The sequence below is a fragment of the Lipotes vexillifer genome, unplaced genomic scaffold (genome assembly GCF_000442215.2).
Source record: "Lipotes vexillifer unplaced genomic scaffold, Lipotes_vexillifer_v1.1 scaffold1010, whole genome shotgun sequence".
Classification (NCBI taxonomy): Eukaryota; Metazoa; Chordata; class Mammalia; order Artiodactyla; family Lipotidae; genus Lipotes; species Lipotes vexillifer.
This window is the reverse complement of record NW_006794157.1, coordinates 381049-395513: the sequence shown is the minus strand read 5'-3', so window position 1 is coordinate 395513 and position 14465 is coordinate 381049. Positions and strand designations below refer to the sequence as shown.

Below are 14465 nucleotides of genomic sequence, written 5' to 3'. Positions count from 1 at the left end.
TGGTCATGCCCCGCGGCTTGCAAGATCTTAGTTCCCCAATCAGGGATCGAATCCGGGCCCCAACATTGAAAGCACTGAGTCCTAACCACTGGACCGGCAGGGAATTCCCAAGAAGTTTGCTATCTTTTAAAAATATTTTGCATCATTGATCTTACCAGTAAACCAGCAAATAAGTAACATACTACAGGCTTCTTTCACAGACTTCAAGAACCATGCCCCTCATCTAATCAAGATACTAAAAAAGAGACAAGCCCAGATTCTCTGACATATTTAAGTCTATCAAATAGTACATTTTGAAAAATAGCTTATTCTCAGAAGTGCAACTTATTTACTTATTCCTAGAAGTGCAACTCTATAAATTACAGCTCACCTACAAGTAATTAAGATCTACACATCATATAGCCCTTTAGATCAACTTGTGAATAAATTTGCTTTCCATCTAGTAAATAGTCTTCACACAAGGTCACATTTCTAAAACAACTGTGTCTCTCACTTCCGTGGATCCTCAATACCTTACCCAAACACAACAGGCTCAGCAGGATCTTCTTGAACAAGGCAGCACGTGTCTTACAGAAACTTCTTGCCCTGGTGAAAGGCTGTAGGTTCCTCCTGATGAGAATCCAAAAGTTAAGATCCAAAAATTATTCCATCCCATTTATATCAATTCCCAGAACTTAGATTGTCTGACCTGAGGAAGAGTTTTCTCTTACTGAAATTCATCCTGGGGAAGTTAGGTAGTGTTGTAGCGATGCCAAAAAGGCCAGGTCAACCTTGCCAATGGGCAGCAGGTCAGAACACTCCTACCCAACCTGGACTAACAATATCCTCAGTAATTTCCTACCACAGAAGGGAACACGGGTCGCATCAGGGAGAGACTACTGGGACCTACTCCTTCCTGTTCCCTAGGGACGAGGGATTGCTCAGCTTCCAGATTCAGAAAAGGGCCTATTCTTCTGAGAGAAAATAAAAATCACATAAACCCATAACCCTGAACAGTCAATCAGATATGCATTGACAGACTGGATGGAAAACACTACCACCCTCAAGAATCCCTGGGTGAGAGGGCCTGAGAGAAGGTGCCCAGCAAGTAGAACTTTTCAAGTTTAATTTATCAAACATTTATATAGTGCTTTCTATGTGCTGAACTCTTTCTAAGAAGTTTAAAAATACTAACTCATTGATTCCTAATAAGAACTCTTGAAGTGGCTACTATTATCATTCCCATTTTACAGATGTGGAAACTGGAAAACAGAGAAGTACCTTTCTCAAGGTCATGGAAGTTGTAAGGAGCATAGATAGAATGTAAACTCAGGCAGTCTGGCTTCAGAATCTGAGCTCTTAACCATCTTCCTTTGCTGCATCTTACCCAGGCCCCAGGCTCACCTGTCTCTGCCACTTTTAAATGTCCTCAGCACACTGAAGTCATATGAACAAAAAGCTCTAAGTTCCAAACTCTTAGAAGCTCCAAAGAAGGTGAGCCCAGCAAGAAGCCCATCATGCTGAGGCAGGACAGCTTAGCCAGGGCTGGGCCCAACCACTAGCTCCAAATGCCCTGGGGACTTAGCTCACAGATTTCCATGGCTCTTTCTCCATTGCTACCTCTCCCACCTAACACACTCCCTCCTCTTCTTTATACAAAGCCTTCCTTTTCACTCCTCTCTCCTTCTCCTTATTTATTCTTTCTTCAGGGAGTCCAACCCTGTGTTAGTTGAGTAGAGTGTATATTATCAGATATAGGTGATCTGAGAAAGGAGAAAACATTCTTTATCACCACCTGACTTATCAATTCAAGAGGACGCTTTAGGATCTCAAGAACTCTGCTACCTTTCCATGATTAATAGAGAAAGTAGTGAGTAAAAACCATTGCTTAGAGGTGTCAGTGTACCTGAAGGATGTCAATATCTTTGGAATATCATTTGCAAAGCATATCAAGGAACTAATGTGATTTCAATCCTAGACTTCCCATGTGTGCCAGATATCTTTGGTTTGCTCCTCCAGATCCACTCTCCATCTTGCTCTGTGCCCTGGGATTCTAACCCATGTGGACTGCATCAGTGGGATTACATAACCCTCTGGATTATCTAGTTGGGTTCTACCAAGAGGATCCAAAAGGAGATCAGAGTGTATGAAAAGACTGAGGTCAGCATACTGAAGTCTCTTTATCTGACTCTCCTTCTGGGTTCTCTTATATCTTGTCCCTTGCCTAGGAATAGTAACTGTTCATTGCTTCTAGCCTCAAGTTCTTGCACAATTGTTTCTTGTGATTCCACTACATCTTGCACACATCCCTGTAATGGTCTCTCTGTAAATAAACCCCCTCTGTAAATAAATCCTTCTCTAATTATCCTAATTTAAGTGTTCCGTCTGTTCCTGTTAGGACCCAAACTGATCTATTAGGTGAAGCTGTTTTAAAATCATACCTAATCAAATGCCAGTTCAGCAAAGCCATTGCAAAATTAGAGGGGACACTCACTAGTCCAGGATAAATATAAACCACATACCTAGAAAAGATTTCTGCCATTACCTCATGACCACATTCAACCGTTCCCTGGGAACTAAAGATCAGTGGGTACTACCAGAAGTCAGTGAAGAACACTCATTTCTGCAAAACCCATGAACAACCTGATCCTAGCATATCAATTTACAACTGGACCTCTGCTTTAAAAAATTAAAATTAAAAAAAAATCATACAGGACATTCCAAGGAAAAGAGAATATATGTTCTCAGACCCTTTTAAACCAACTGAGAAGCAGTGCATAGAGGTATGTGCACGGGTGTTCATGGTCCTGGCATCCTGCTTGGCCGAGGATCTTGCTAATACAACCAAGCTCTTTACATAATGGCTCAGTTTGAGAGTTAGTAACTGTGTTATACCAGAAGCTTAATTGAGAAAAAATCTGTCTGGTAGATGGTGACATTTGATACCTTGTCCATAACTTGCTGTGATGTCTGTACCCACTCATAAATTCTCCAGGTATGTATGTGGAAGGCTTTCCAGATATGGACTAATAATAACGCTCTCACTTACATGCTTACTGCCTGCAGCCTCAAGTGACAGCATGGGAAAGAGGAGGGTAAGGATGATAGGTTGTGCTAGCTGAACACAGCATTAGTGGTCACTATAGGTCAGGCCTAGCAGCAAGGGTGTTCATGCATTTTCTCAGTGACCCTTTCTACAAGTTGTGGAAACTCCTCCAACCAAGGGAGACAAAGCTATGGAAATTCCCAGGGTCTGGGGTACTATCTTTTAGCAGTTAGAATGGAAGGCGTAGGTAGCTTTCAAAAAATCCATCTCCTGTGACTGTTGACAGTGGGGCCCTGGGTGAATCCTTGCTTGCCCTGGCTTGAAGTAAGAACTAGAAGAAAGAAAATGAGTCAACCCAAATGACGGTCTGAGTAAAGGGCAAGGGCCTCCAGGTAGAAGTGACCAGAATATTTTCAAGGTGTCCAAAGTTTTCATTTGATGATAGCATAAGAAGAACTGGTCAGTGGGTATTGTACTGGGTACCACTTTGTCAGATTCAAAGGTGTGTATAAAACTGCTTTAAAACTGGATGGGCAAGGGTTGCTGGATAGTGTGGTAGAGGAGCTCAAGAACAGTTACAAAAAGTGTCCAAGGGAGAATGGGTGAATGAGAAGCAAAATGCTTATTAATAAACCAAAGTGGAAAGCCAAAAAGGAGTTGGAAAACCAGGGAAGGCAAGAGAAAAGTCTATCAGATGGAGGCCAGCAAACCTACGTTGGAGTCAGAGGCTCTGTGCACCGGGGGATGACCAGTTCCGAGAACCATCAGCCCAGGTAGAGTGAGAAGGGAACCTAAACCAGAACACAGCCGGGTGCTTAACTGCTGAGTTGTGATGGATGTGTTGCCTTGGAAAAGAACCCTCTCTCGGGCTTCCCTGGTGGCGCAGTGGTTGAGAGTCTGCCTGACGATGCAGGGGACACGGGTTCGTGCCCCAGTCCGGGAAGATCCCACATGCCGCGGAGCGGCTGGGCCCGTGAGCCATGGCCCCTGAGCCTGCACGTTTGGAGCCTGTGCTGCACAATGGGAGAGGCCACAACAGTGAGAGGCTCGCCTACCGAAAAAAAAAAAAAAAAAAAAAAAAAAAGAACCCTCTCTCCACACAGGACCCAAATCTCTGCTTGATGTGCAATAAAAAGTCAGATCTTCTTCACACTAAAAGTAGAGATTCAAAGATCCACAAAAACAAGAGGGACCTAGTTAGTGGGCTTTCCAACCGGCCCTTCTACCCAGCCTCAACCTCTTCCTTCCAGAACTCTTATCCCGGGCTTCCCTGGTGGCGCAGTGGTTAAGAATCCGCCTGCCAATAAAGGGCACATGGGTTCGAGCCCTGGTCCAGGAAGATCCCACATGCCGCGGAGCAACTAAGCCGGTGTGCCACAACTACTGAAGCCCGCGTGTCTAGATCCCATGCTCCGCAGCAAGAGAAGACACCACGACGAGAAGCCCGCGCACCACAACGAAGAGTAGCCCCCGCTCGCCATAACTAGAGAAAGCCTGTGTGCAGCAACGAAGACCCAATGCAGCCAAAAATAAATAAATTTTTAAAAAATAATAATAACTTTTTTTAAAAAAAGGAGCAGAGGTCAACAACATTCAGTGATGTGTAAGATCAGGTAGCATAGCAAATGAGAAGATGGCCGTGAACAGGTGACTGGTTCTGTTTGAAAGAGCCATTTACAGGAGAGTGACTGGATGAAAATGGAATTGCAGGGGACTGAGTGATTGTGACTATATATGGACTACTTTTTCAAAAAATTGCCTCTAAAGGAAAGAAAAACCAGATACTATTTAGTAAGCACTTTTTACCAGGTACTGCAAGACCTCCTCAATCATCCTCCCCTAAAACCACAAGGTTAATATTATATTCACAGGCAAGGAAAGTGAGCCTGCTGGCAAAGTTAGGATTTAAACCCCAGATCTTTCCATTACTCCATGTGGCTTCTAATTAGACATGAAAGACTGGAATTCCAGAGGGAACATTCCAGAATTCCAAAGTTATAATTACGAAGAGAGCAGAGGAGAAGGGGCAGGTAACCGTGCCTGTGAATGTCAAAGAAGCTTTCACAAAGAAGAGGACAGATGAACTGATCCTAAAGGTAAAGGGGAAGGCGCTTGCCAAGGGGATGTGTTTCAGGGAGTTAGAAGAGAGGGCTGGGCTACCTCTAGAGGAGGAAAAGCATACTTGAGTGAGCCAAGCATTTTGAAAGAACAGTATGGGGCTTCCCTGGTGGCACAGTGGTTGAGAGTCTGCCTGCTAATGCAGGGGACACGGGTTCAAGCCCTGGTCTGGGAGGATCCCACATGCCACAGAGCAACTGGGCCCGTGAGCCACAACTGCTGAGCCTGCTCGTCTGGAGCCTGTGCTCCGCAACAAGAGAGGCCGCGATAGTGAGAGGCCCGCGCACCACGATGAAGAGTGGCCCCTGCTTGCCGCAACTAGAGAAAGCCCTCACACAGAAACGAAGACCCAACACAGCAAAAAATTAATTAATTAATTAATAAACTCCTACCCCCCAACATCTTCTTTAAAAAAAAAAAAGAATAGTATGATTTACTGTCGCTGAGAAGCAGGGAGCATGCGGATGGATGGTGGGAAGAAAGCATGCAAAGAAGACAGAAGCCAGGTCATTTAGCCTATATATCATGCTTAGGAATTTCAGTTTTATCTTGTAGAAAGCAGAGACCCATCGAAGAATTTAAGCAAGGTAATAACATAAGTATATATGTATTTTTTAGAAAGATCACTCTGGAGGCGGGTGGTGAGGGATGGGCTAGGGGCCAGTATGGAAGTAACTGAAGGTGCAGGGGAGGACTGATAGGAGGTGAATGGCATAGGCGTTTGTTTGTTTGTTTGTTTTTTAATTTTCAATTTAATCACAGTATGACACTAATTCCTTAATATCAGTTATCTAGTCAGAGTTCAGATTTCCCTGATTTTCTCATAAGTGTCCTTTGTTAGTTTTGTTCTTACAGTTTGGGTTTTGAATCTGGATCTTTTTAAGGTCCATATGTTGCAGTTGGAGGAAGCTTCTTTCAAGTATCTTTCCATCTGAATGTCCTGCCATCTTTTATTTGTTGAGGAAAGTAGGTTGTTTGTTCTGTAGGTTTCCCCCAGGCTGCATTTTGATGATTGCATCCCTGCGGTACAGTTGAACCTGTTACTCCTTCCCCCTGTATTTCCTATAAATAGGCGCAAAACAAAAAAAAAAAAAAAAAAAAAAAAAAAGAACCCTCTCTCCACACAGGACCCAAATCTCTGCTTGATGTGCAATAAAAAGTCAGATCTTCTTCACACTAAAAGTAGAGATTCAAAGATCCACAAAAACAAGAGGGACCTAGTTAGTGGGCTTTCCAACCGGCCCTTCTACCCAGCCTCAACCTCTTCCTTCCAGAACTCTTATCCCGGGCTTCCCTGGTGGCGCAGTGGTTAAGAATCCGCCTGCCAATAAAGGGCACATGGGTTCGAGCCCTGGTCCAGGAAGATCCCACATGCCGCGGAGCAACTAAGCCGGTGTGCCACAACTACTGAAGCCCGCGTGTCTAGATCCCATGCTCCGCAGCAAGAGAAGACACCACGACGAGAAGCCCGCGCACCACAACGAAGAGTAGCCCCCGCTCGCCATAACTAGAGAAAGCCTGTGTGCAGCAACGAAGACCCAATGCAGCCAAAAATAAATAAATTTTTAAAAAATAATAATAACTTTTTTTAAAAAAAGGAGCAGAGGTCAACAACATTCAGTGATGTGTAAGATCAGGTAGCATAGCAAATGAGAAGATGGCCGTGAACAGGTGACTGGTTCTGTTTGAAAGAGCCATTTACAGGAGAGTGACTGGATGAAAATGGAATTGCAGGGGACTGAGTGATTGTGACTATATATGGACTACTTTTTCAAAAAATTGCCTCTAAAGGAAAGAAAAACCAGATACTATTTAGTAAGCACTTTTTACCAGGTACTGCAAGACCTCCTCAATCATCCTCCCCTAAAACCACAAGGTTAATATTATATTCACAGGCAAGGAAAGTGAGCCTGCTGGCAAAGTTAGGATTTAAACCCCAGATCTTTCCATTACTCCATGTGGCTTCTAATTAGACATGAAAGACTGGAATTCCAGAGGGAACATTCCAGAATTCCAAAGTTATAATTACGAAGAGAGCAGAGGAGAAGGGGCAGGTAACCGTGCCTGTGAATGTCAAAGAAGCTTTCACAAAGAAGAGGACAGATGAACTGATCCTAAAGGTAAAGGGGAAGGCGCTTGCCAAGGGGATGTGTTTCAGGGAGTTAGAAGAGAGGGCTGGGCTACCTCTAGAGGAGGAAAAGCATACTTGAGTGAGCCAAGCATTTTGAAAGAACAGTATGGGGCTTCCCTGGTGGCACAGTGGTTGAGAGTCTGCCTGCTAATGCAGGGGACACGGGTTCAAGCCCTGGTCTGGGAGGATCCCACATGCCACAGAGCAACTGGGCCCGTGAGCCACAACTGCTGAGCCTGCTCGTCTGGAGCCTGTGCTCCGCAACAAGAGAGGCCGCGATAGTGAGAGGCCCGCGCACCACGATGAAGAGTGGCCCCTGCTTGCCGCAACTAGAGAAAGCCCTCACACAGAAACGAAGACCCAACACAGCAAAAAATTAATTAATTAATTAATAAACTCCTACCCCCCAACATCTTCTTTAAAAAAAAAAAAGAATAGTATGATTTACTGTCGCTGAGAAGCAGGGAGCATGCGGATGGATGGTGGGAAGAAAGCATGCAAAGAAGACAGAAGCCAGGTCATTTAGCCTATATATCATGCTTAGGAATTTCAGTTTTATCTTGTAGAAAGCAGAGACCCATCGAAGAATTTAAGCAAGGTAATAACATAAGTATATATGTATTTTTTAGAAAGATCACTCTGGAGGCGGGTGGTGAGGGATGGGCTAGGGGCCAGTATGGAAGTAACTGAAGGTGCAGGGGAGGACTGATAGGAGGTGAATGGCATAGGCGTTTGTTTGTTTGTTTGTTTTTTAATTTTCAATTTAATCACAGTATGACACTAATTCCTTAATATCAGTTATCTAGTCAGAGTTCAGATTTCCCTGATTTTCTCATAAGTGTCCTTTGTTAGTTTTGTTCTTACAGTTTGGGTTTTGAATCTGGATCTTTTTAAGGTCCATATGTTGCAGTTGGAGGAAGCTTCTTTCAAGTATCTTTCCATCTGAATGTCCTGCCATCTTTTATTTGTTGAGGAAAGTAGGTTGTTTGTTCTGTAGGTTTCCCCCAGGCTGCATTTTGATGATTGCATCCCTGCGGTACAGTTGAACCTGTTACTCCTTCCCCCTGTATTTCCTATAAATTGTAGGCAGAGTTAGAGACCTGATCAGATTCCATTTTCAGCAGGGGAGGCGGGTGTGCAGGACTGTGTCAGAGACGTTGCGTGCTTTTATCAGGAGGCACAGGCTGTCTCTATTTTTGAGATGTTAGCATTGACGACTGTTGCCAGGATCTCTTTTTTGTTTGTTTGTTTTTGCGGTATGTGGGCCTCTCACTGTTGTGGCCTCTCCCGTTGTGGAGCACAGGCTCCAGACGCGCAGGCTCAGTGGCCATGGCTCACGGGCCTAGCTGCTCCGCGGCATGTGGGATCTTCCCCGACTGGGGCACGAACCCGTGTCCCCTGCATCATCAGGCGGACTCTCAACCACTGCGCCACCAGGGAAGCCCTGCCAGGATCTCTTAATTCATTAGAAATTCATATTTTTATTATAAACATTTTATTCAGAATTATATGAACCTTGCTGAATTTTCCTCAAGAAATTGTTTTCCAGAATGATCTCCATTAGGCCACTTTAATTCATTAATCAGTTTTTCATTAAGGCATTGAATTATTTTAAATTATTTTCCATTTCCACTTTAGAAGATTTAAAAAATCTCTTCTTTTAAAACTTTGTAACAAAGGCATAGGTGTTTGAGAAAGAGGATCAACATCAAGGGGAGGGAAACTGGGATGACAAATGAGGTTCCTTCTGTGAGTGACTCAGTCAGGGTGATAACATGAACCAAAATAGAAAAGACAGGAGGAGGAACAGACCTGAGGAGGAAATGTGAGCTTATTTATCCTTGTGTGCCTAGAGCCCAGCCTGACTAGGGTGTTTGGTAAGTGGTTAGACATATAGGTCAGAAGCTTAGAACAAAGATTCAGGCTTCAGATGTGGCTTTAGGAATCAAGACATTAAGTGTAGGAGTGAGAAGAGAAGACAAATGACAGGCTCTGGAAAACAACAGACAAGAAAGAACATCCAGAGAGGTAGAAGAATGAGGAGGGGATACTGCCATTAAAATCAATAAGTGAGTTTCCAGAAAGAAAGGGTCAGAAGTCATGCTGCAGATGCCCAGTGAAAGTGTGTGTACATTGGACTTGGTATGTACGTTTTCATTGCTCACTTGAGTAAAAGATTTTCAGCAGAGCAGTGATGGTGAAAACTAGATTGTACTGGGCTGAAAATTGAATGGGGAGGTGAGAAAAATGGAAATAGCAAGGAAACCCCAAGTTTCCAAAAACCTTGGCCATGAAGGAAAAAGATATCACAAGTTTGAGATAAGGTTGATTTTCGAGGAAAGAAACTTGAGTATATTTATAGATTGAGGGAAGGAATAATTGAAGAGGTAGGGGAAAGAGGCCCTGTTGAAGGGGATGGAGAAAGGGTGGCATTAAGAAGATGGATAAAGAGGTTGGCTTCAAACTCAGGGAAAGTAGGCCTTCTGATAAGGAGGGGAAAAGATAAGGATTCATGCAGGTGCAGGTATATTTAAGTTGGAACATATGGGAAGATAATTTAATGTTTAAACAAAAATAATAATATTGTAGTATGGGGTTTATAACATATTTGAAAGTAAAATATATAAACATAAACAAGAGTAATATAAAGGCTGGAAGAGGACATACAGAAGTATACTATTATAAGGTTCTTATACTATACGCCAAGTATACTATTATAAGTTTCTTATACTATATGCCAAGGGGTATAATATCACTTGAAGGTAGACTTGATAAGTTGAAAATATACACTACAGGGGACTTGCCTGGTGCTTCAGTGGTTAAGACTCCATGGTTCCATTGCAGGGGGCACCAGTTCCATCCCTGGTGAGGGAACTAAGATCCCACACACTGCATAGGAAAGAAAGAAAGAAGGAAGGAAGGAAAGAGAGAGAGAGAGAAAGAAAGAAAGAAAATATATACTAAAAACTCTAAACCAACCACTAATATAGCAAAACAAAGAGTTATACCTAATAAGCCAATAAAGGAGGTAAAATGGAATCATTTAAAAATATTCAGGAAGTTCCCTGGTGGTCCAGTGGTTTGGACTCCATGCTTTTACTGCCAAGAGCCCAGGTTCAATTCCTGGTTGGGGAACTGAGATCCTGCAAGCTCTGCGGCACAGCCAAAAAAAAATTTTTTTCAATTAATCTGAAAGAAGGCATAAAAAGAGGAAAGGGTATTAAAGAGGAAAGGCATTTAAAAAAAAAAAAGGAAGACATATGTGTTTATGGATCAGAAAAATTAATATTGTTAAAATATCCATACAATCCGAAGCCATCTATAGATTCAATGCAATCCCCATCAAAACTCCAATGGCATTCTTCACAGAAATACAAAAAACAATCCAAAAATTTGTATGGAATCACAAAAGACCTCAAATAGCTGAAGCAATCCTGAAGAAAAAGAACAAATCCAGAGGTACCAAATGTCCTGATTTCAAACTATACTACAAAGCTATAGTAATAAAAACAGTATGGTACAGGCATAAAAAGACACATAGACCAATGGAATACAATAGACAGCCCAGACTTAAAGTCCCACATATACAGTCAGGTAATATTTGACAAGGGAGCCAAGAACACCCAATGGGGAAAAGATAGTCTCTTTAAACAAATGGCATTGGGAAAACTGGATAAACACATAAAGAACAATGAAACTGGACACCTATTTTATACCAATCACAAAAATTAACTCAAAATGAATCAAAAACTTAAACATAAGACCTGACATCATAAAACTCCTAGAAGAAAACACAGGGAGGAAGCTCCTTGACATTGGTTTTGGCAATACTCTTATGGCTAGGAAACTGAAAGCAGAAACAACAAAAGCAAAAGTCAACAAGTGGGACTATATCAAACCTAAAAGCGGGACTTCCCTGGTGGCGCAGTGGTTAAAATATGCCTGCCAATGCAGGGGACATGGGTTCCAGCCCTGGTCTGGGAAGATCCCACATGCTGCAGAGCAACTAAGCCCATGCGCCACAACTACTGAGCCTGCACTCTAGAGCCCGCAAGCCACAACTACTGAGCCCACGTGCCACAACTACTGAAGCCTGTGCACCTGGAGCCTGTGTTCCGCAACAAGAGAAGCCACTGCAGTGAGAAGCCCACATACTGCAACGAAGAGTAGCCCCCGCTCACCACAACTAGAGAAAGCCCGCGCGCAGCAACAGAGACACAAAGCAGCCAAAAATAAAATAATTAATTAATTAATTAATTTTAAAAACTTAAAAGCTTCTGTACAACAAAAGAAACAATTAATGAAATAAAAGTCAACCTATGTAATGGTAGAAAATTTTTGTAAACCATATACTGGATAAGGGGTTAATATCCAAAATATATAAAGAACTCATACAACTTAATAACAACAATGACAACAAAAGATACAATTTAAAAATGGACAGAGGAACTGAAAAGACATTTTTTCCAAAGAAGATATCCAAATGGCCAATGAGTACATGAAAAGATGCTCAACATCACTAATCATTAGGGAAATAAAAACCAAAACCACCATGAGATATCAACTCATACCTGTTTGAATGGCTATCATCAAGAGACAAGAGATAACAAGTGTAGGCCAGGATGTGGAGAAAAGGAAACACTTATATACACTGTTGGTGGGAATATAAATTGGTTCAACCACTATAGAAAACAATATGGCGTTTCCTCAAAAAATTAAAAATAGATCTACCATATGACCCAGGATTTCCACTTCTGGTATATACCAAAAGGAAAAGAAAACAGGGTATCAAAGAGATATATGCACTCCCATGTTTACTGCAGCATTATTCACAATAGCCAAGATATGGAAACAATCTAAGTGCCCATCAATGGATGAATATGTAAAGAAGATATGGTATATATATATATATATATATATATATATATGCAATGGAATATTATTCAGCCATGAGAAAAAAGGACATCCTGCTATTTTCGACAGCATGGATGGACCTTGAGAATATCATGCTAAATGAGGTAAGTCAGAGAAAGAAAGACAAGTACTGTATGATCTCACTTATATGTGGAATCTATAAAAAAGCCAAACTCGGGAATTCCCTGGTGGTCCAGTGGTTAGAATTCGGCACTTTCACTGCCGGGGCTCTGGTTCAATCCCTGGTTGGGGAACTAAGATCCTGCAAGCCTTGTGGCATGGCCAAAAAAATAATAATAATAAAATAAATTAAAAATAAAAAAGCCAAACATTAAAAAACAGAAAGTAAATGGTTGTTACCAAGGAATGGGGTGGTGAGGGGATAGGACAGATGGTGTTAAGGGTACAAACTTTCAACAAGTAGTAAATAAGCCCTAGAGAACTGACACACAGTATAGTGAATATAGATAACAGTATTGTATTATAATCATCAAACTTGCTAAAAGACTAGAACTTGATTCCAACTACTAAAAAGAAATGATCATTATGTAACGTGATAAAGGTGCTAGCTATTGCTACAGTGGCAATCATATTACAAATATAAGTATATCAAATTAACATGTTGTACACCTTATCTTTGCACAATGTTATATGTCAAACATATTTCAATTTTAAAAATTACATTTAGTTGCAATCCAGAGATGAGAGGAAGGATCTGGGTAAACAGCTGAGCTAAATTCTCATTGATTGTGAATTGGGCCTTCACTTTTTATTTTGTCTAGTTTTGTTTTGTGGAGCCAAGAGTGACAAATGAAATTATAAATGCTTCCCAAATCCTAAATTTTATCATTAAGAAAACTTTCATAAAATCAGTGGCATGGGGTGACTTTAATTGATGAGAGGAATGTAATATTGGGTAACTAGTGAAAGGACAATCTATTCTTAGTGGATGACTGGGAAAATTAACAGTGGAAGAAGTAAATTTGATATGTTGAGAAAAGAAAAGAGCAGTGGAGCCAAATAAAAACAAATAAATAGCTGGGACGTCCCTGGCAGTCCAGTGGTTAAGACTCCATGCTTCCACTGCAGGGGCCATGAGTTTGATCCCTGGTCAGGGAACTAAGATCTACACGCCACATGGTGCAGCAAAACAAAACGAAACACACACACACACACACACACACACACACACACACACACAAATAAATAGCAAGATGGTAGACTTAAATCATTAAATGTAAATGGCCTAAAAATGCCAATTAAAAAGCAGAGACTGGCAGGTTAGCTTTAAAAAGCAAGAGGGAGACTGCTCTTTTTCTGAGAGAATGGAAAAAAAAAGAGGACAAAGACAAAGAAAATTATAAGTAATGAATGGGGGTCTTAGTAACAAAAATACTTAGTCTTTTTAGAAAGGAATGATATTGGATTATATACAGTGGAGATTGTATAGCTATTATATAGCAGTGGAGATGGGGATGGGTAAGAAAAAATGGGGTTGAGAATTTGAAAAGAATAGAAGTTTTAAAACAACTACTAAAGGTAAATAAGCAGGTGAGTCCACATGTAACAAAGTGAAGTGCCAAACCACTGAAGATGGCTCAGGCAGTCCAGTTTGGCGCCAAAGTTCCACTTAATTGTTTTAAGTTGTGATGACTTTACTGGGCTCCACGTGAAGACTAGGCCTGTCTGCACAGAATTTATAGCTGAAATTCAGCAAGATTTAAAGCAATATTAATTTGGTACATGACCATTATCCTTTTTTTTCCTGGTAATTGGCTTGAATGAAAAACCATACATGTAAAAAAAAATTTTAATGATCCAAATCTTCATTTCTGGAATCAAGAACCAGAAGAGCTAGTATTTAGAAGACAAGCTAGGAAAAAGTACATGACTCTTTTCCTCTAGGGCAGAAGAGCCCTTCTCAGGTCTACTGGCCCTTCCGTCAGCCAGACCTAAACTTAGGACAGGATGCTTCCCTGCTAAGCCAGCCCCAGGACCCTAGCATCACTGTGGGTGTGGTGGTGGGGGGCATAAGGGCATATGGCTGAGGGTCTGTGGGACTGAGGGGGAGAGGGATGCTCTTATGAAGCCTAGTTTCCTTTGCTTTCAGCAAGAATACCCTCTGTTTTACAGAAATTCAGCCTCTCTTGCCCTAGATCCTTTAGCACATCTCTGACCCAATAGCTTCTGAGCCTCCTTTCTAAAATCTTAGGGAAAACTGGCCTTCCCACTTACCAAAGCAAATCCTCCAACTCTTGATCTCAATTCCACCTCCTT

General features: G+C 41.7%; 1 protein-coding gene and 1 non-coding gene across 3 annotated transcripts in view; one reads left to right on the top strand and one right to left on the bottom strand.

The window, feature by feature from the left end:
• SLC28A2 (solute carrier family 28 member 2) overlaps positions 1-14465 on the bottom strand; it is a 77335-nt gene that overhangs the window by 21692 nt on the left and 41178 nt on the right. For both annotated transcript variants that reach the window (XM_007467018.1, XM_007467017.1), the window contains one exon: positions 518-609. In XM_007467018.1, the coding sequence (XP_007467080.1) occupies positions 518-609 (92 nt within the window). The remainder of the gene's footprint in view (positions 1-517; positions 610-14465) is intronic.
• On the top strand, positions 12371-12442 carry TRNAE-UUC (transfer RNA glutamic acid (anticodon UUC)). Its single transcript has one exon. It is a non-coding gene; the product is annotated as a tRNA-Glu (tRNA).